The sequence below is a fragment of the Hemitrygon akajei genome, chromosome 6 (genome assembly GCF_048418815.1).
Source record: "Hemitrygon akajei chromosome 6, sHemAka1.3, whole genome shotgun sequence".
Taxonomy (NCBI): Eukaryota; Metazoa; Chordata; class Chondrichthyes; order Myliobatiformes; family Dasyatidae; genus Hemitrygon; species Hemitrygon akajei.
The window spans coordinates 35,875,726-35,896,266 of record NC_133129.1 but is presented as its reverse complement, the minus strand read 5'-3'; the positions used below and the strand labels follow the sequence as shown (position 1 = coordinate 35,896,266).

General features: G+C 43.4%; 2 protein-coding genes across 3 annotated transcripts in view; both read right to left on the bottom strand.

Moving 5' to 3' along the window:
* LOC140728952 (organic cation/carnitine transporter 2-like) overlaps positions 1-11,444 on the bottom strand; it is a 55,760-nt gene extending 44,316 nt beyond the window's left edge. Inside the window, exon 1 of one of the 2 annotated variants that reach the window (XM_073048087.1) lies at positions 10,988-11,444. In XM_073048087.1, coding sequence (XP_072904188.1) covers positions 10,988-11,341 — 354 coding nt within the window. In that variant the 5' untranslated portion in view covers positions 11,342-11,444. The remainder of the gene's footprint in view (positions 1-10,987) is intronic. The other variant, XM_073048086.1, reaches the window with a different exon arrangement.
* The window catches only part of LOC140728951 (solute carrier family 22 member 4-like), a 147,681-nt gene continuing 138,229 nt past the window's right edge, over positions 11,090-20,541 (bottom strand). The window contains exon 11 of the mRNA XM_073048084.1: positions 11,090-11,211. The gene's annotated coding sequence lies outside the window, so the exon portion shown is untranslated. The remainder of the gene's footprint in view (positions 11,212-20,541) is intronic.

Sequence of the window (20,541 nt, the reverse complement as noted above, 5' to 3'; positions counted from 1 at the left end):
ACCCTGCATGGTCAGTACTTAGTAAAACCCCCTTTGGCAAGTATCACAGCTTGTAAACACTTTCTGTAGCCAGCTAAGAGTCTTTCAATTCTTGTTTGAGGGGATTTTTGCCAACTCTTCCTTGCAAAAGGCTTCTAGTTCTGTGAGATTCTTGGGCTGTCTTGCATGCACTGCTCTTTTGAGGTCTATCCACAGATTTTCGATGATGTTTAGGTCAGGGGACTGTGAGGGCCATGGTAAAACCTTCAGCTTGCGCCTTGTGAAGTGGTCCATTGTGGATTTTGAGGTGTGTTTAGGATCATTATCCTGTTGTAGAAGCCATCCTCTTTTCATCTTCAGTTTTTTTTATAGACGGTGTGATGTTTGCTTCCGGAATTTGCTGGTATTTAATTGAATTCATTCTTCCCTCTACCAGTGAAATGTTCCCCGTGCCACTGGCTGCAACACAAGTCCAAAGCATGATCGATCCACCCCCGTGCTTAACAATTGGAGAGGTATTCTTTTCATGAAATTCTGCACCCTTTTTTCTCCAAACATCACCATCAATAACTCAGAGACATGAGGTGAGAGATAGGCTTTTATTAGCTGGAAGAGAGCAGTCAGCAGCAAGAGACCATCACACAACATCCTGGAGACTGAGGGAGGAGCAGTGCCTCCAATCGCCTTTATACAGGGGTCTGTGGGAGGAGCCACAGGAGCAGTCAGCAGGGGGGCGTGTCCAGACAGGTATATGTAGTTCACCACATTCACCCTCCCTTTGTTTTAAAAGAGAGTCCCCATGGGGCGAAGTTTCCTACAAGTATATTTACAGATTAAGTCTATCAGGTGGTCGAATCTGTCGCTGCGATCTACGTAGCACCGACGGTGATTGCACCGGAGATGGTGGTTGTGCTGACTTGAGGTGTCAGCACATTAGGTGTCAGTGATCCCTCATGCGTGTGCGAGGCGCCCGGTATGGGAGTGTCGTGAGGAGTCTGTGTGGGGCACGGTGTGCACGGTGTCACCTCGGGTACAGGGTTCATAGTTACCGTGGAGTGTTCGGGGTAGGGGTCTGCTGCTCCTGCGGGCGCCAGGTCATGGACGGAGACCGTGTCCTCCCGCCCATCAGGTAAGACCACGTAGGCATACTGGGTGTTCGCATGTAGTAGGTGAACCCTCTCGACCAGCGGGGAGTATTTATTGCTCCTCACATGTTTCCGGAGCAGCACTGGCCCTGGGGATGTCAGCCAAGCCGGTAGGGTAGTCCCAGTGGCAGATTTCCGGGGAAAAGAAAATAGGCGCTCATGAGGGGTGGCATTGGTGGACGTACATAACAGAGAGCGGATGAAGTGGAGTGCCTCGGGGAGGACTTCCTGCCAGCGAGAGACCGGCAACCCCTTTGACTTAAGGGCTAAAAGTGTGGCCTTCCACACTGTGGCATTCTCCCTCTCCACCTGTCCATTCCCCCGAGGCTTATAGCTCGTGGTCCTACTAGTAGCAATGCCCCTAGCCAGCAGGTACTGGCACAGCTCGTCACTCATAAAGGAGGACCCTCTATCACTGTGGATATAGCAGGGATATCCGAACAGAGTGAAGAGCTGGTGCAGGGCTTTTATGATGGACATGGCAGTGGTATCGGGGCAAGGGATGGCAAAGGGGAACCGCGAGTACTCGTCAATTATGTTGAGAAAGTAGACATTGCGGTCGGTGGAGGGAAGGGGGCCCTTAAAGTCAACACTCAGTCACTCAAAGGGGCGGGTGGCCTTGATAAGTTGTGCCTTTTCAGGACGGTAGAAGTGCGGTTTGCACTCAGCGCAGACTTGGCAGTCCCTGGTCATCGTCCTGATGTCCTCAAGGGAGTATGGCAGGTTCCGGGCTTTCACGAAATGGTAAAGTCGGGTGACGCCCGGGTGGCAAAGATCTGCATGGAGGGCGTATAGCTGGTCGAGCTGTGCGCTGGCACACGCTCCCCGGGATAGGGCATCAGGGGGCTCATTGAGCCTTCCAGGCCGGTACAGGATATCATAGTTGTAGGTGGAGAGTTCTATTCTCCACCGCAAAATTTTATCATTTTTGATTTTGCCCCGCTGTTGGTCGCTAAACATGAACGCAACTGAGCGCTGGTCGGTCAGCAAGGTGAACCTTTTGCCGGCGAGATAGTGCCTCCAGTGCCTAATAGCTTCCACTATGGCCTGGGCTTCTTTCTCCACCGCGGAGTGCCGAATTTCAGGGCCTTGAAGGGTACGAGAGAAGAATGCTACTGGCCTGCCTGCCTGATTGAGGGTAGCAGCCAGCGCGAAGTCGGAGGCGTCACTCTCTACTTGGAAGGGAATGGTCTCGTCCACCGCATGCATCGTTGCTTTGGCAATGTCCCCTTTAATGCGGCTGAAGGCCGCACGGGCCTCAGCTGAGAGGGAAAATGCGGTGGACTTGACCAGGGGCGCCTAATGTGCTGACACCTCAAGTCAGGCCGGAACCAGCACAACCACCGTCTCCGGTGCAATCACCGCCGGTGCTACGTAGATCGCAGTGACAGATTCGACCACCTGATAGACTTAATCTGTAAATATACTTGTAAGAAACTTCGCCCCATGGGGACTCTCTTTTAAAACAAAGGGAGGGTGAATGTGGTGAACTACATATACCTGTCTGGACACGCCCCCCCCCCCCCCCCCGCTGACTGCTCCTATGGCTCCTCCCACAGACCCCCTGTATAAAGGCGATTGGAGGCACTGCTCCCCCCTCAGTCTCCAGGATGTTGTGTGATGGTCTCTTGCTGCTGATAGTGCTCTCTCTTCCAACTAATACAATTGATGCACCATCAGTAACTCTCGGAGACATGAGACGAGAGATAGGCTTTTATTAGCTGGAAGAGAGCACTATCAGCAGCAAGAGACCATCACACAACATCCTGGAGACTGAGGGAGGAACAGTGCCTCCAAACGCCTTTTTACAGGGGTCAGTGGGAGGAGCCACAGGAGCAGTCAGCAGGGGGGGGGGGGGGCGTGTCCAGACAGGTATATGTAGTTCACCACACACACCTTTTACTCAAGGCAGCCAAAAAGTTCTATTTTAACTTCATCAGTCCACAGGACTTGTTTCCAAAATGCATCAGGCTTGTTTAGATGTTCGTTTGCAAACTTCTGACACTGAATTTTGTGGTGAGGACACAGGAAAAGTTTTCTTCTGATGACGCCTGAATGAATGAATGAAATTCTATTTCGGTCAGTACAAACATAACAAAAAGCTTAATTTTCAATGATGATTTCATAAAACAAAATTAAATAATAAAAATCTTTAAAACAGACCGAAAGGGTGTAGGCTGAAGCTACAGCTTATTATGCTTACCCTCTTATACAAAAACATATTCTCTTCCATGAAGGTCTTATTTGTGCCGGTGTCGCTGCACAGTAGAACAGTGCACCACCACTCTAGAGTCTGCTAAATCTTCCTGAAGGTCTTTTGCAGTCACACGGGGGTTTTGATTTGCCATTCTAGCAATCCTGCAAGCAGTTCTCTCGGAAAGTTTTCTTGGCCTTCCAGACCTCAAGTTGACCTCCACTGTTCCTGTTAACTGCCATTTCTTAATTACATTACGAACTGAGGAAACGGCTACCTGAAAACACTTTGCTATCCTCTTATAGCCTTCTCCTGCTTTGTGGACATCATTTATTTTAATTTTCAGAGTGCTAGGCAGCTGCTTAGAGGAGCCCATGGCTGTTGATTGTTGGGACAAGGTTTGGGGAGTCAGGGTATTTATAAAGCTTTGAAATTTGCATCACCTGGCCTTTCCTAACGATGACTGTGAACAAGCCATAGCCCTAACAAGCTAATGAAGGTCTGATACCTTGGTAAAAGTTATCTGAGAGCTCAAATCTCTTGGGGTGCCCAAACTTTTGCATGGTGCTCCTTTCCTTTTTTTCACTCTAAAATTGTACAAACAAAAATAATACACTAATCTTGCTTAAAATGTTGAAAAGAATGTTTCATCTTTAACTTTATGACTTTTGGAGATCAGTTCATCTTCTATTCACTTAACTATACACAGTAACAGAAATTTTGACCAGTGGTGCCCAAACTTTTGCATACCACTGTATATCTTATACTAATTTGATGAACATCTCATTTGGAAAGTCTATAGATTCAACTGTTCAAAGTAAATTTGTTAATAAAGTTATATATATGTTTGGCCAGTGGTGTAGTGGCATACTCACTGGACTTAGAGGTGAATGGGTCCAGGTTCGAATGTGGCCGGCTCCTTGCATGCTTTCATGCTGGAATGAACGTCAAGCTAGCAACTCAACCTCATAAAAAGCAGACAAACGCTAAAGAAATGGCAAGATGCTGCCCGATGCACCACATGGCATGGAGAGGAAAAACATGCATGTTACTATATATAATTCAGAGATTCATTTTCTTGTGAGCATGCTCGATACATCCACAGGAGAATAATAACCAAAACAGAATAAATGAAAGACTGTACCAGCCTGGGCATTCAACCGGTATGCAGAAGACAATAAACTCTGCAAATACAAAACCAGAAAGTAAGAATAATAAATAAATAAATCAGAATCGGAATAGGTTTATTATCACAGGCATGTGACGTGAAATTTGTTAACTTAGCAGCCGCAGTTCAATGCAATACATAATCTAGCAGAGAGAGAAGATAAAATAATAATAAATAAAATAATAATAATAATAATAATCAATAAACAAGTAAATCAATTGCATATATTGAATAGATTTTAAAAACGTGCAAAAACAGAAATACTGTATATTTAAAAAAAAGTGAGGCAGTGTCCAAAGCTTCAATGTCCATTTAGGAATCAGATAGCAGAGGGGAAGAAGCTGTTCCTGAATCGCTGAGTGTGTGCCTTCAGGCTTCTGTATCTCCAACCTGATGGTAACAGTGAGAAAAGGACATTCCCTGGGTGCTGAAGGTATCAAGAACATGTGATGAAGAGCCCTTGAAACGAGTCCCTAGGTTGTGAGAACATTTCAATGATGGGACAAGTGAAGTTATCCCCTTTGGTTCAAGAGTCTGATGGCTGAGGGGAAATAACTGTCCCTGAACTTGGTGGTGTGGGTCCTGAGGCTCCTGTGCCTTCTTCCTGATGGCAGCAGCAAGAAGAAAGCATGTCCTGGGTGATGGGGGTCCTTGATGATGGATGCCATTTTCTTGCAATAGTGTTCCATGTAAATGTGTTCAATGGTGGGGAGGGCTTTACCCATGATGGACCGGGCCATATCCACTACTTTTTGTAGTATTTTTCATTCCAGGGGAATTGGTGTTTCCATGCCAGTTTGTGGTGCAGCCAGTTAATATACTCTCCACTACACATCTGTGCTTCTTTCTGGACTTATAGAATCACAGGAAAGGCCATTCAGCTAATGGTTTCCAGCACGTTTCAGTGACAGACACTGGCTAACTGGCATATGACTGAAAGGTTTTTGTCACTCTCTTGCTTCAGTTTTCCAGTCCTAAGGCACCTTCCAATGATCAGGAAATTTTGGTGGATTATAACCATTATCTCTGCAGCTACTTCCATCAAGATCCCTAGGTGCAGGCCCTCTGATCCAAGGACGTTAGCCTCATCAGTTCTTCATTTCCCACGATGAACTCCTGAATCACATTCTCCAAGGAAATAGCATTTATTTTAGCCTCTAGAAGCCTTTACTGTGTGTGTGTGTGTGTGTGTGTGTGTGTGTGTGTGTGTGTGTGTGTGTGTGTGTGTGTGTGTGTGTGTGTGTGTGTGTGTGTGTGTGTGTGTGTGTGTCTATATATATAGTGGATGTCGTGTGTACTGTGAATATATAGTGAATCTAGTGTATTGTACATAGCAGACAAGGTATATATAGTAAATATAGTACACAGTGGATGTATATTACTGCGATATATTTGTTATATACTTCAGTTTGCGTATAAGGAGAAGGTGGGAGTGGAGGATGCTATCACGTATTTGCTGCACAAATCACTCTCTCACCTAGATGGGGTCAGTTGTGCTGTGAGGATTACATTCCTTGACTTCTCTAGTGCCTTTAACACCATCCAGCCCAAGATCTTAAAGCACAAACTAACGGAGATGGGAGTAGACTCTCACATGGTGGATTGGATAGTGGACTACTTGACAGATAGACCTCAGTATGTGCGGTTGGGAGACTGTAGGTCTGACACGGTGGTCAGCAGCACAGGAGCGCCACAGGGAACCGTACTCTCTCCGGTCCTGTTCACCCTGTACACATCAGACTTCCAATATAACTCGGAGTCCTGCCACGTGCAGAAGTTCGCTGATGACATGGCCATAGTGGGGTGTGTCAGGAATGGACAGGAGGAGGAGTATAGGAAACTGATACAGGACTTTGTGATATGGTGCAACTCAAACTACCTGCGTCTCAATATCACCAAGACCAAGGAGATGGTGGTGGACTTTAGGAGATCTAGGCCTCATATGGAGCCAGTGATCATTAATGGAGAATGTGTGGAGCAGGTTAAGACCTACAAGTATCTGGGAGTACAGTTAGACGAGAAGCTAGACTGGACTGCCAACACAGATGCCTTGTGCAGGAAGGCACAGAGTCGACTGTACTTCCTTAGAAGGTTGGCGTCATTCAATGTCTGCAGTGAGATGCTGAAGATGTTCTATAGGTCAGTAGTTGAGAGCGCCCTCTTCTTTGTGGTGGCGTGTTGGGGAGGAAGCATTAAGAAGAAGGACGCCTCACGTCTTAATAAGCTGGTAAGGAAGGCGGGCTCTGTCGTGGGCAAAGTACTGGAGAGTTTAACATCGGTAGCTGAGCGAAGGGCGCTGAGTAGGCTACGGTCAATTATGGAAAACCCTGAACATCCTCTACATAGCACCATCCAGAGACAGAGAAGCAGTTTCAGCGACAGGTTACTATCGATGCAATGCTCCTCAGACAGGATGAAGAGGTCAATACTCCCCAATGCCATTAGGCTTTACAATTCAACTGCCAGAACTTAAGAACTTTTTTTTTTAAAGCTATTATTAATGCTTTTTGAGTTAGTGATTTAGATGCATATCATATTATTACTGAGTTAAGTATTGTATGTAATGAGTTTTTGCTACAACAAGTGTATGGGACATTGGAAAAAATGTTGAATTTCCCCATGGGGATGAATAAAGTATCTATCTATCATACTCATCTTTTCCATTTCTACAATTTTTGGTCATTCTTTGTTGCTTTCTAATTAAAATCCCTATCCACTGGCCTATCACTAATCTTCAAATATTGTATGACTTCTATCAACTTCCTTAGTTAGTCAAGGATGCTCATCATCTCATGGGACTTCAGTCTCATTGAGATACAATATACCTTTGCTGAGATTTGTGTGAAATATCTTCTTAGATAACTGTTGCTGCTGATCTGTTATTCTACCTTTTAATCTACTTTCCCTGTCCATTTTGGCCTATTCTGTCCTTGCACCATTCTGATTTGCCTTTATTCCAATTTAGGACACAAGTTTCAGAAGCTGTTTGTCACCCACAGTCTGAAGGTGAAATTCTATGATGCCAAGATCTCTCTTTACTGTCGTATTTAGAGGATCCTTTCCTGTGATATCATCCCGCTCTCTATGTCATTGGCAGCAATATAGATCACAATCTCTGAGCGTCCTCCCAACCCTTCAGAATATTTTGTAGTCCTTCAGTAACATCCTTCACTCTGAAACCAGGGAGGTAATGTGCCATCCTGGAGTCACATGTGATGCCACAGAAATACCTGTTGCTTTTCAGATTTATTATCACATGTACATCATATTTTTTCTTTGATTCTATTGCATTTCTTTGCTCTATAGTGAATGCCTGCAAGAAAATGAATCTCAGGGTAGTATATGGTGATGTATACGTACTTTGATAATAAATTTCCTTTGAGCTTTGAAACTGAAATGCGTTGTTTGCATTAACAACCAACACACCTGAGGATGTGCTGGGGGCAGCCCGCAAGTGTTGCCGCACATTCTGGCACCAACACAGCGGGTCCACAGTGCTCAGCAGAACAGCACAGAACACAACAAAAGAGAGCATAGCAAACCACAAAACAACAACAGAAAAACATGCCCCATTCCTCCTTCCTCCCAGCAACCCACACATGCACATCCAATTGATAAGTTCGTGGCCTAAGGTAGACGGCGTCAATTTTAGAAAACCCAGCACATTTACTTTTCAACATAGTCACCTCCAACATTTACACACTTAGTCCAGCGGTCGTGGAGCATATGGATCTTGGACAGCTGGGTGATTGATAAGTTTGTGGCCTAAGGTAGAAGGAGATGAGTTATTAACTTCTAACTTTCTGCATAATCACTCAAAAGAGTTGAACTGCATGTGCATGTAACGAGAACTGTATGACTCATCTCCTTCTACCTTAGGCCACAAATTTATCAATCACCCATCTGTGGACACTTTCTGGAGGTCCGAGATCCGTATGCTCCACAACCGCTGGACTAAGTGTGTAAATGTAGGAGGGGACTATGTTGAAAAGTAAATGTGCTGGGTTTTCTAAAATTGACTCCTTCTACCTTGGGCCAGAAACTTATCAATCACCCCTTGTAATATTTGCTCTTTGATTCCTTCCTTTCCATTGCAGATGCTGTACATTGCAAGGCAGCATGTTTTAATGAGTTGGTATTTGGGGCCGTAGAAGAGGGGAGGTTAGCCAGTGGAGCATCCGGATACTCAGTCAGGTTTTCATGTCAGTACCACCAGCCCACAAACACCAATGGCAGCAGGTTAGTCCATAGACCAACATTTATTCTCTGGGCCAGGGAGAAAACACATTTATTTCTTTCAATAGCATCTAGCAGACCTTTTGCTTAAACCTTCACAAATGGTGGTGAACTAGTCAGAGCATAAGTAATACATAAAACATAAAACAATCCAGCACAGGACCAGGCCCTTTGTCTCAGTATGTGCGTGCCAAACACAATGCCTAACTAAACAAAATCTCTTCTCTCTGTATTTGATCTATATCCCTCTATCATACGTGTATCTAATACTCTCGTAAACTGTCAGCCCTGATGCTTCAGAAAAACCCCCCATAAGACCACAAGATTAGGAGTAGAATCAGGCCATTTGGCCCATCAGGTCTGCTCCGCCATTTCATCATGGCTGATCCATTTCCCTCTCAACCCCATTCTCTTGCCTTCTCCCAGAATTCAAAATTTGTCAACCTCTGCTTTAAATATACCCAATAACTAAGCCTTCACAACAACAACTTCGATAGATTTACCACTCTCTTGCTAAAGAAATTCCTCCTCATCTCTGTTTTAAATGTACATCCCTCTATTCTGAGGCTGCAGCCTCTGGTCTTAGACTCCCCAAGTTTATTCAACCTCTCCCTGTAGCTCATACTCTCTAAACTTGGCAGTATACCAGTAAAACTCATCTGCACCTTTTCCAAAGCTTCCAAATTCTTCCTGTTACAAGCTGTCTAGTTTCTTCTGATTTCTCTTCAGGCCTTACAACCAACCAACAGCATCCAGAGATGTGAATGAGCAAATGAATGTGTGTCTCATTCCATGTATACCTGATTCTATGTTGTAGAATATTTATTTATTCTCATGTTTATTTATTCCCTGGCATGTAGGAGAATTGATAGAGGAATACAAAATTACGAGTGGTATAGACAGGGTAAATGCAAGCAGGCTTTTTCCACTAAGGTTGGGTGAGACGAGAACTAGAGGTTATGGGTTAAGAGTGAAAGGTGAACTATTTAAAGGGTATATGAAGGGAAACTTCTTCGTTCGGAGGGCAGTGAGAGTGTGGAGCAAGCCGCCAGTGGAAGCGGTGGACGCAGGTTCAATTTGAACATGTAAGAGAAGCTTAGATAGGTACATGGATGGAAGGGGTATGGACGACTATAGTCCAGGTGCAGGTCAAAGGGACAAGGCCGAATAATAGTTCAGCACAAAGTGTTCTGAAGGGCCTGTTTCTGTGCTGTAGTGCTCTATGACTCTAAATGGAAATTGTGAACTGCTTTTACAATCCATTTCATCTAGTTCATGCCCCAAAACCGTTCAATCGTCTCTCCCAACAAAACAATCACCGTTTTTCCATTGAATTCAGGAAAGGCAGAAGTATTCTGGATCTACTGCCTCAATAGCTCATCTCCTTCCAATTAGGCCTGCCACAAGACAAATCAGTCCAATCCTTTCCACAGTTAGTGACAAAACAAATTGTGTGTACTTCTGCTCACCGAGGTACAGGAAAGGTATCATCAAAGTAGAAAGGACGTTCGCAGGGCCACAGCGTTTGACTTATAAAGGAGAGTCTGGGGCATGTTTCCTCTGTGTGTAACTGGCTAAGGGGTGATGCTGTGGAGGTTTATAAAATCATGAGGGGCATAGATAAGTTAATGGTTACAGTCTTCTCCCCCAGAGTAGGGAAATCTAAAACTAGAGGGTGAGGGTATAGCTTTAAGATGATAGTGGAGAGATTTAAAGGGAACCAGAGGGGCAAGCATTTCACACGAGGATGCTGGGTACATGGAATGAACTGCCAGAGGAAGAATACAGATGCCATTAAAACATGTAACAGTTCATGACGGGGTCTTTGAAAGGAAAGGTTTGGAAGGATTTGAACCAAATACAGGCAAATGAGACTAGCTCAGAAAGGCAGCTTTGGTTGCCATGGATGAGTTGTGCCAAAGAATCTGTTTCTATGTCTCTACAGGAAACAAAAGCTTCATAAAAGTTCATTAATTCCATCCACAAAGAATATTCTACACGTGGTGCTTGCAGAGTAATGTCACTTCATTCCTAGCCACATTAATTACTCACATTCATATATAAATGCACCTCATTCATCATTTCTTCTCAACCTCATAACAATCTCTTTACCAAGTATGCATGTGAGTCACATTTTGGGTGTTATCTGTGAGTAAGGTAAATGTTAGGTACTATTTTAAAATAGTGGATTAATTAATGGTCATCACGGAAGTAAAGCACTGTGCAAAAATGTGCAAAGGTGATGCATCAATTAAGTCTTCTTACCTGAGTGACAATCGTCGAAATGTATTTCTCTGTGCTGAACACCCAACCATCCACACAGTGTTCTACTGCTGTGCCGTTGAAACCAGCGTCCTTGTCAATTCGGTACCTGGTACACTTGCTGTATATTTGCTGTCCATCTATTTCCTCCATCGGCAGCTGTAAACTTAGATTCATGAAAGACACGTTTGAAGAGTTGTTCAGACGACAGTGATGTTGAGGGGTATCTGCCAGGAACACCATTGATAGAGCTGAATAGCCATTTGGAATAACAATGCAACTTAGGGAAAAGAAAATAGTCCACTGGTAATACCCCCATTCTCCCAGGAAAGCTATCACTTCATCGTAACTTTCCATTTTTTAAATATTATTTCTACTTTTCTGCACAGTGTTATGCCGTTGGCCCCCTCCTTTGTGAGAATCTCAAGAACCCTAGTCGAGGGGGGGGGGTCAACTGACCCAAAAAGAGAGAGAGAGACCACGTTCTCCCAAGAAGCAGAATGAAGGTGACCTTGACTATTGAATCATGGAGACCACGTGAAAAGCCCTCGGGCAAAGTGGGCTGGTTGAGAGAGAGATCGCATTACCTGCAACTTGATTGACACCTGCGATCCCGTGAAGAAGTATAAAGGCGGGTCTGAGGGGAGGAACCCTCAGACGCACCCAGTAGACACCAAGGAAACACGGTATCGATTCCCGTGGGAGCGGGACGCCATTTTGAAGGAAGCCACGTGCGTTAGATTCCGAATTTGAATCCGTGGTTAGAACCAACGAAAGACTGCTTTAAAATAACAACGGGGAAGTCTGCTCCCCTGATTCCAAGGATTTGCTCTGCCAAGACGACGGGCAAGTGTTCATCTTTTCTAAATCACCTCTTTCTCTCTACAACGTGAGAACCCCAGCGGTTCCCAAAAAGGAAAAGCCTGCAAACTTCTGAGTGACTCTTTATATTTCCGTTGGACTCAGTATTAACCCCTAGACAACTGTAGAGCTTATTTCCGATTGATTATGGTTACACCGGTGTTTTAGATTGAGTTTTGACGATGTATATGATCTGAATGTTTTGTATTAACCATACGTTTGTGCCCTTTTTGAATAAAACGCTTGAAAATAGTAGCATCCGACTCAGCTGATCCATCTATCTTTGCTGGTAAGTTACCTGGTTACGGGGTTACATAACAAGTGGGGTTCTCGTCCCGGATTTGAAACCAAACGGGAGGGTCAGTGAATCGGGCTGTAAGTCCAAACTTAAATCTGGTTACGCAGGTAGCCAGACGGGAAACCAGCAAAGATGGATGTGGATGGATTTGTGAGAAACCCGACTGTAGAGGCGCTAGGGAAGGCTACAAAATCAGACTTGGTAAATTTAGCGCAGGCATTAGACCTCACAGCGGTGAAGCCAGCAATGAAAAAGCAGGAAGTGCGAAGGGTCATACACCAGCATTACGTTGGGAAGAAGGTGTTTGCAGCTGAGGATTTGGAAAATATCCCCGAAAGGAGATTAGCGGGTGGGAAGATGGGAACCGCCCTGATAGTTGAGGCCCCGCCCATGGAGTCCCCGAGCTATCGCGCATGCGCGGTCACTCGCAGCCTGTCGAGAGCGGCGGCTGGGACAGCGCGCAGTTTGAAATTGGCCCAGACGTTTTTACCGACCCTACACCACGAGGGTTCAGAGGGTGGTAAAACAGAAGGTAGTAAAGTAAAAGGGGGTAAGGGCGAGGAGATAGCCCCCCCTTAGTGAAGAGAAAGGTCCTAGAGGTAGGAAATAAAGATGAGAAACGGATAAAGCTGTTAAAACGTCCAGAGTTGGACGTGGTTGATCTGTCTGGTTTGGCAGAATTGTTTGGAGAAGTTGAGAGTTCTAAAGATGTTCTCGATGGTCCCGAGAGTGAAATGAGGGCAGTCTTAGAGGAGAAGGGTATCCTTGCTGTGGAGAAGTCAGCTGACATGGCCGAGGAGGTTGTTTCAGCTCGCAGGGTTGCGCCTTCCCCAACAGGGGGCTGCCTGGAGAGTAACTGGAAGGAGGGGGGGACGTTAGAATTTGAAAAAGGTACGGGTGTTGAAAGCCTGGAAGAGGCCAATGTCCCGTTTGAGTGTGTCCAAGATGGGGATGCACGTGGTGCTGAACCTAGTTACGGAGCTCAAGGAAAAGGGGAATGTGTAGTTCCAAAATTGAATGAAGAAAATTTAAAGGCTGGATTGACACCAGAAGCAGCAACCAGGCTACAGAGACAATGGCTTGGCACCACAAAGCCTGTGAATCAATTACAGGTTGAGTTGGAAGGTAAATGGGCCCCACACGCTATTGTTATTCCAGAGTGTGGTGTGAAAAGGCAGAATTTGAAATGCTGTCTGAACAAAGCGGGATCGCTTGCGGATCTTAAATTGGAAACTAATAGCATGACGGGTCCTGAAGAGAAAAATGACAAATTGCCTAAAATTAAGGAATTGGGTGGTCTAAGTTTGGAACACGCTGATAAAATAACTCCTATGAAAGGAGCGGGCGAAAGCCTGTTTCGCCAGGGTGCCCAAGTTCGCCACGAGGGAATTAACTGGAAAAGAGGCGAGGGTTAATGGGGACGCGATTTTTAAAATAGCAGAAGCCGGTTTTAAGGGATTTTGACAAAGTATGTGAATAATAAAGACCACACCCATGGAAGCTTGACTGTTAAGTTTGAAAGTAACATAAAAATTTGTCTTTTGCATGAACCTTTGTAGATGTATGTAAGCTAAGATCACACCTCCTTAGTTATGTTGCTGAAGAAAGCAAATAAATAAGGTGGTTATTGAGCTGAAGTTTGATGCTACCAGGCGTTAGTATGGCACGTGAGGGTAAGGTATTAAAGAAAAAGGGGCACTGTACTTGTTACCTGTTTAGATACTGACTTGAATGTATAACAGTAGTACTCTGTGAAGAGAAAAGCTTGTGTAGTATGTAGATTCAAAAAAAAATCCTGTGTCAACCTGTTTTTAACCGCTGGTTAAAAACCCATTATGGGGGGAGGTGTTATGCCGTTGGCCCCCTCCTTTGTGAGAATCTCAAGAACCCTAGTCGAGGGGGGGGTCAACTGACCCAAAAAGAGAGAGAGACCATGTTCTCCCAAGAAGCAGAATGAAGGTGACCTTGCCTATTGTATCATGGAGACCACGTGAAAAGCCCTCGGGCAAAGTGGGCTGGTTGAGAGAGAGAGATCGCATTACCTGCAACTTGATTGACACCTGCGATCCCGTGAAGAAGTATAAAGGCGGGTCTGAGGGGAGGAACCCTCAGACGCACCCAGTAGACACCAAGGAAACACGATATCTATTCCCGTGGGAGCGGGACGCCATTTTGAAGGAAGCCACGTGCGTTAGATTCCGAATTTGAATCTGTGGCTAAAACCAACGAAAGACTGCTTTTAAATAACAACGGGGAAGTCTGCTCCCCTGATTCCAAGGATTTGCTCTGCCAAGACGACGGGCAAGTGTTTATCTTTTCTAAATCATCTTTCTCTCTACAACGTGAAAACCCCAGCGGTTCCCAAAAAGGAAAAGCCTGCAAACTTCTGAGTGACTCTTTATATTTCCGTTGGACTCAGTATTAACCCCTAGACAACTGTAGAGCTTATTTCCGATTGATTATGGTTACACCGGTGTTTTAGATTGAGTTTTGACGATGTATATGATCTGAATGTTTTGTATTAACCATACGTTTGTGCCCTTTTTGAATAAAACGCTTGAAAATAGTAGCATCCGACTCAGCTGATCCATCTATCTTTGCTGGTAAGTTACCTGGTTACGGGGTTACGTAACAACAGTTACTACTTTAACTTCCTGTGAAAGCAGAAATAGTTGATCACAATCTTGAGAACATTTCCTGTCAGGGTAATCTCATCCCTTGTTTCCATGAAGAATACTCAAATTTGATAAGAAATGACACCACTTTAAGCATGTAACTTATTTTGAAACATTTAAAAAATCTCATTGTAGGCTAATACACAAACACAGCCCTAGGTCTTCTCAAAGAGAACTGTGGGCAATAAAACTCAAAGGCTACACCGACGGCTAAACTACAACTAAGAATGTTCTTGGAAATGAATCAAAAGCCATGCACCTCCCACAGAATTTCTTTATGAGAACAAGAAATGATTAATTGGTTCATTAGTTCTGTCTGTCAAACCATGGCTACAACCCTTTACCAATGGGCAGTCCAGTTTATTTTGGTGTAATATTTCTAGTGTGTGAATGAAGCCAACAGCTGCATTCTTGGCTCAGAGTCTGATTGCCTCTGTAAGCTACATTAGAAACCCGTGTTAAAAGATGACAATCCCATTTCTTTCCCCTGCAGTGGTAATTATACTTTATAAATATGTACAATTCTGACAAATATTTGCAGAAACTTAATTTGAATCTAAAACATGCCCCCACACTAAACATTAAAATGGAGGAATTCAAAAGTTACCGTAATACTTCCATGTATTCCGTCCTTGTAAAAGGTTAAGGAACTTCTTAGATACATGACCTTCTAAATTTATATCCTTCCAAGTAGTTAATGGGAGGAGGGAAAATTGTTGACACTCCAGTATTGACTTGTTCTTTGGCTTTCAGATAAAATCAGCATTGTGGTAAACGTGAAAGCTAGCTTTATTTGTGAGCAACATTTCCTGGAAGTTTAAATTAAGGGTAGGATATTTAAAGATGACTTTTTAAAATCTTTTTTCAGACAGAAGGTAGTTTAAACTGGGATCTGATGTCCAGAAGGTCAAAGAAAATTATGTCACCATATCTACAGTGCTTATAAAAAGTATTCACCCTCCTTGGAAGTTTTCATGTTTTATTGTTTTACAACATTGAATCACGGTGGATTTAATTTGGCTTTTTTATACTGATGAACAGAAAAAGCTTTTTCATGTAAAAGTGAAAACAAATTTCTACCAATTGGTCTAAATTTGTTACAATTAATAAACACAAGATACTTGTTTGCATAATTACGCACTCCTTTCGAGTCTGTATTTAATAGGTGCACCTTTGGCAGCAATTACAGCCTTGACTCTGTGTGGATAGGTCTCTATCAGCTTTGCACATCTGGACACTGCAATTATTCCCCATTCTTCTTTACAAAACTGCTCAACCTCTATTAGATTTGATGGGGATCATGAATCAACAGTCCTTTTCAAGTCCAGCCACAAATTTTCAATTGGATTGAGTTCTGTACTCTGACATGGCCATTCCAGGACATTAACTTTGTTGTTTTTAAGTTATTTGTGTGCCTTTATGCCTGGGGTCATTGTCTTACTGGAAAACAAATCTTCTCCCAAGTTGCAGTTCTCTTGCAGACTGCATCAGGTTTTCTTCCAGGATTTCCCTGTATTTTGCTGCATTCATCTTACCCTCTACCTTCACAAGCCTTCCAGGGCCTGCTGCACTGACGCATCCCCACAGCATGATGCAGCCACCACCAGGCTTCACAGTAGGGATGGTGTGTTTTTGATGATATGTGTTGTCTGGCTTACGCCAAACATAATGTTTCGTCTGGTGTTTAGTCTGATGGCCTAAAAGGCTCAATTTTGGTTTAAATCAGACCATAGAACGTTCTTCCAGCTGTCTTCAGGGTTTCCCACATTGCCTCTGGCAGATTCTGTCTGAGACTTCATTTGGCCTTTTTTCCACCAGTGGCTTTCTCTTCACCACTCTCCCATAAAACTGCAGATAGAAAAGCTCACGGGTAACTGTTGTTGTATGCACAGTCTCTCCCATCGCAGCCACTGAAGCTTGTAACTCCTCCAGAGTTATCATAGGTCTCTTGGTCATCTCCGTCACTAGTCCTCTTCTTGCACGGTCACTCTGTTTTTGAGGATGGCCTGCTCTAGGCAGATTTACAGCTGTGCCATATTCTTTCCATTTCTTGATGATTGACTTAACCGTACTCCAAGGGATATTCAGTGACTTGGAAATTTTCTTGTATCCAGCTCTGATAGTACCGATGTGCTTTTGTTTGCTGGTGGGGGGAGGGGAATCGTTGCTCGCTGCCGCTTACACGCGGGAGTGGGAACTGGGGGGGGACTTTGGGGTTCTCACATTTAACTGTTGTTCATTCTTTGGGGCACTTCTGTTTTCATGGATGTTTTGTGAGGAAAAAGCATTTCAGGATGTATATTGTATACATTACTCTGACATTAAACTTGACCTTTGAACCTTTGACTTGTGTTTTTCCATAACCTTTTCACGGAGTTGCTTGGAATGTTCTTTTGTCTTCATGGTGTAGTTTTTGCCAGGATACTGACTCACCAGCATTTGGACCTTCTTCTTCATTCGACTTTTAATGGCGGTTGGCAGTCCAACTTAAAGGTGCATTACGGCCACCAACTGGACAGGGTGGGGTGCAGAGAATTAGGAAATAAAACCCCTACCAGTTCTTTATCAAATGAAAACTAAATTACCCCATAGAACCCTATCGACTGTAAATAATGAAAGGCAATATTGTGAATTGAATTAAAATCACATCTATAACTTAGAAAGGTTTTTAACTAAAAACTGTCAACCCCCCAAACTAGTAGTGCAGCCTGCATTTGTTTTCTTTCGACCTTATCTACTTCACATTGTAAAAGAATGTGTTCAACTGCTTCATAATGATGACATAAGCTACACACGCCAGAGTGATGTTTTCCAGCAAGATTTCAGCAATAATTAAACAGTGTGCCAAATTCTAAGTTGAGTCAATGTAATTCCTTCCCTTCTCATCTTAGCCCCTTCTCCCATCCATCCAACAGTTTTATGTATTCTGTAAAGGTATCTCCCCTTATGCCCATTATCCCATAATTCTTGTCATAATCACCTACTTCTTAGCCTCACCAATCCCCTAGCTCCTGATTTGCTATGTGGAAGGTCTATATCCACAGACGAACTTTCAACAGCTTTTTTTGGCCAAACCAGTTGGACCTTCCAGATACAGGTATATTTTTACTACAATCATTTTAAACACCATGACTGCACACAAGAGATTCCCTTTTAACTAATTATGTGACTCCTAAAACCAATTGGCTGCACCGGTGATATTTAGTGTGTCATATTAAAGGAGGTGAATACTTATGCAATCAATTTTTTTGTGTTTTAGATTTGTAATTTATTTAGATCACTTTGTAGGGATCTGTTTTCACTTTGACATGAAAAAGTCTTTCTCTGTTGATCAGTGTCAAAAAAGCCAAATTAAATCATTGTGATTCAATGTTGTAAAACAATAAAACATGAAAGCTTCATGGAGGGGGTGAATACTTTTTATAGGCACTGTATATATTACCTTGGGATTTTTTTCTTGTGGGCATTCACAGTAGAAAGAAACACAATAGAATTAATGAAAAACTGCACAAAAAGACATTCAAATATCCAAGTGCAAAAGACAAATTGTGCAAATACAAAAAGAAAAATCAAAATAATAATAAAACTATTAAGAACACAAGTTGTAGAATCCTTGAAAGTGAGTCAGGTTGTGGAATTGTGGAATCAGTTCAGTGTTGGGGTGAGTAATGTTATCCTCTCTGGTTCAGGAGCTTGATGGTTGAGGTAAGGAGACCAGAAATGCACACAGTACTCCAGGTGTGGCCTCACCAGTACCCTGTACAGTTGCAGCATAACCTCCCTGCTCTTAACTTCAGTCCCTCTAGGAATGAAGACCTTCTTGATAGCTTGCTGTACCTGCAAACTAACCATTTGTGATTCATGCACAAGCACTCCCAAGTCCCTCTGCACAACAGCATGCTGCTATTTTTTTTACCATTTAAATAATAATCTGCTCCTTCATTTTTCCTTCCAAAGTGGATGGCCTCACATTTACCAACATGGTATTCCAACTGCCAGACCCTTACCCACTCACTTAACCTATCTATATCTCTCTGCAGAATCTCCATATCTTCTGCACAATTTGCTTTTCCACTCTATTTAGTATCATCAGCAAATTTAGATACACTACACTTGGTTCCCTCTTCAAGATCGTTAGTGTATATCGTGAACAGTTGTGGGCCCAGCACCGACCCCTGTGGCACACCGCTCACCACTGATTGTCAACCGGAGTAACACCCATGTATCCCAACTCTCTGCTTTCTGTTGGTTAACCAATCCTCTGTCCATGCTAATACATCACCTCCAAATCTACGCATCCTTATCTTATGAATAAGCCTTTTATGTGATACCTTATTGAACGCCTTCTGGAAATCCAAGTAAATAATGTATCTGTTCCCTTCTATCCACTGTGCTTGTTATATCCTCAAAGAACTCCAGTAAGTTTGTCAAATAAGGCTTGCCTTTGCTGAATCCATGCTGTGTTTGTGTGATGGATGCTTTTCTTTCCAAAGCCTCACTATTCCTTCTTTAATGATGGTGTCAAGCATTTTCCAAACTACAGATATTAAACTAACTGGCCTATAGTTATCTGCCTTTTGCCTACATCTTCTTTGAACAGTGGTGTGATATTTGCTGTCTTCAGATCTGCCAGGACCTGCTCAGAGTCCAGAGAAGTTTGTTAAATCATCACCAAAGCCTCTACTATAATTTCTGCTATTTCTCTCAGTACTCTGGGATTCATTCCATCAGGATCAAGGGACTTACCTATCTCCAGGCCCACAAATTTGCTCAGCACTACTTCTTCAGTGATAGTTATTGTACCAAGGTCCTCACCTCCCATCGTATCCATAACATCTGTCTTTGGCGTGTTAGACATATCCTCCACTGTGAAGACTGATACAAAATAGTCATTCAAAGCATTGGCTATTTCCTCATTATCCAATATCAATTCCCCTTTCTCATCCTCCAAGGGGCCTACATTCACTTTGGCCACCCTTTTCTGCTTTATATAATTATAAAAACTTGTACTATCTGTTTTTATGTTTCGTGCTTGTTTATTTTCATATTCTAGCTTCCCTTTCTTTATTGTTCGCCTAGTGGTACTTTGTTGCTTTTGAAAGTTTTCCCAATCTTCCAGTTTCCCACTACTCGGCGACTTTGTATGCAAGATCTTTTAGTTTGACACCTTCCTTTATTTCCTTAGCTATCCAAGGCTGGCTCTCCCCACCCTTACTCTACTTGCTTTTAACTGGAATATACTTTTGTTGAGCACGGTGAAAAATCTCTTTGAAAGTCTTCCACTGTTCCTCGACTGTCGCATCATATAGCCCGTGTTCCCTGTCTACACTGGCCAAAACCTCCCTCATCCCATTGTAGTCTCCATTGTTTAGGCATAATACACTCTTTTTAGATTGAACTATTACACCCTCCATTTGTATGAGGAACTCAATTATACTGTGATCACTCTTTCCAAGAGAATCCCTAATTACAAGATCACTAATTTTACCTGTCTCATTGCACAGGGCCAGATCTAAGATACCATGTTCCCATGATGAAGTGGCAGTCATGGCACACTGACTCTGGTGACCATAAGCCTATCAGTTGCAAGGTAGTGATGGGAACGAGAGGACAGACCACAGGTTATATGGTCCTAAAATGAAGCAGGGCTAATTTTGAGGCAAAAGACAGGACCTAGCAGACGTTAATTGGGTGAGTCTGTTTGAAAGGAAAGCAATGAATGG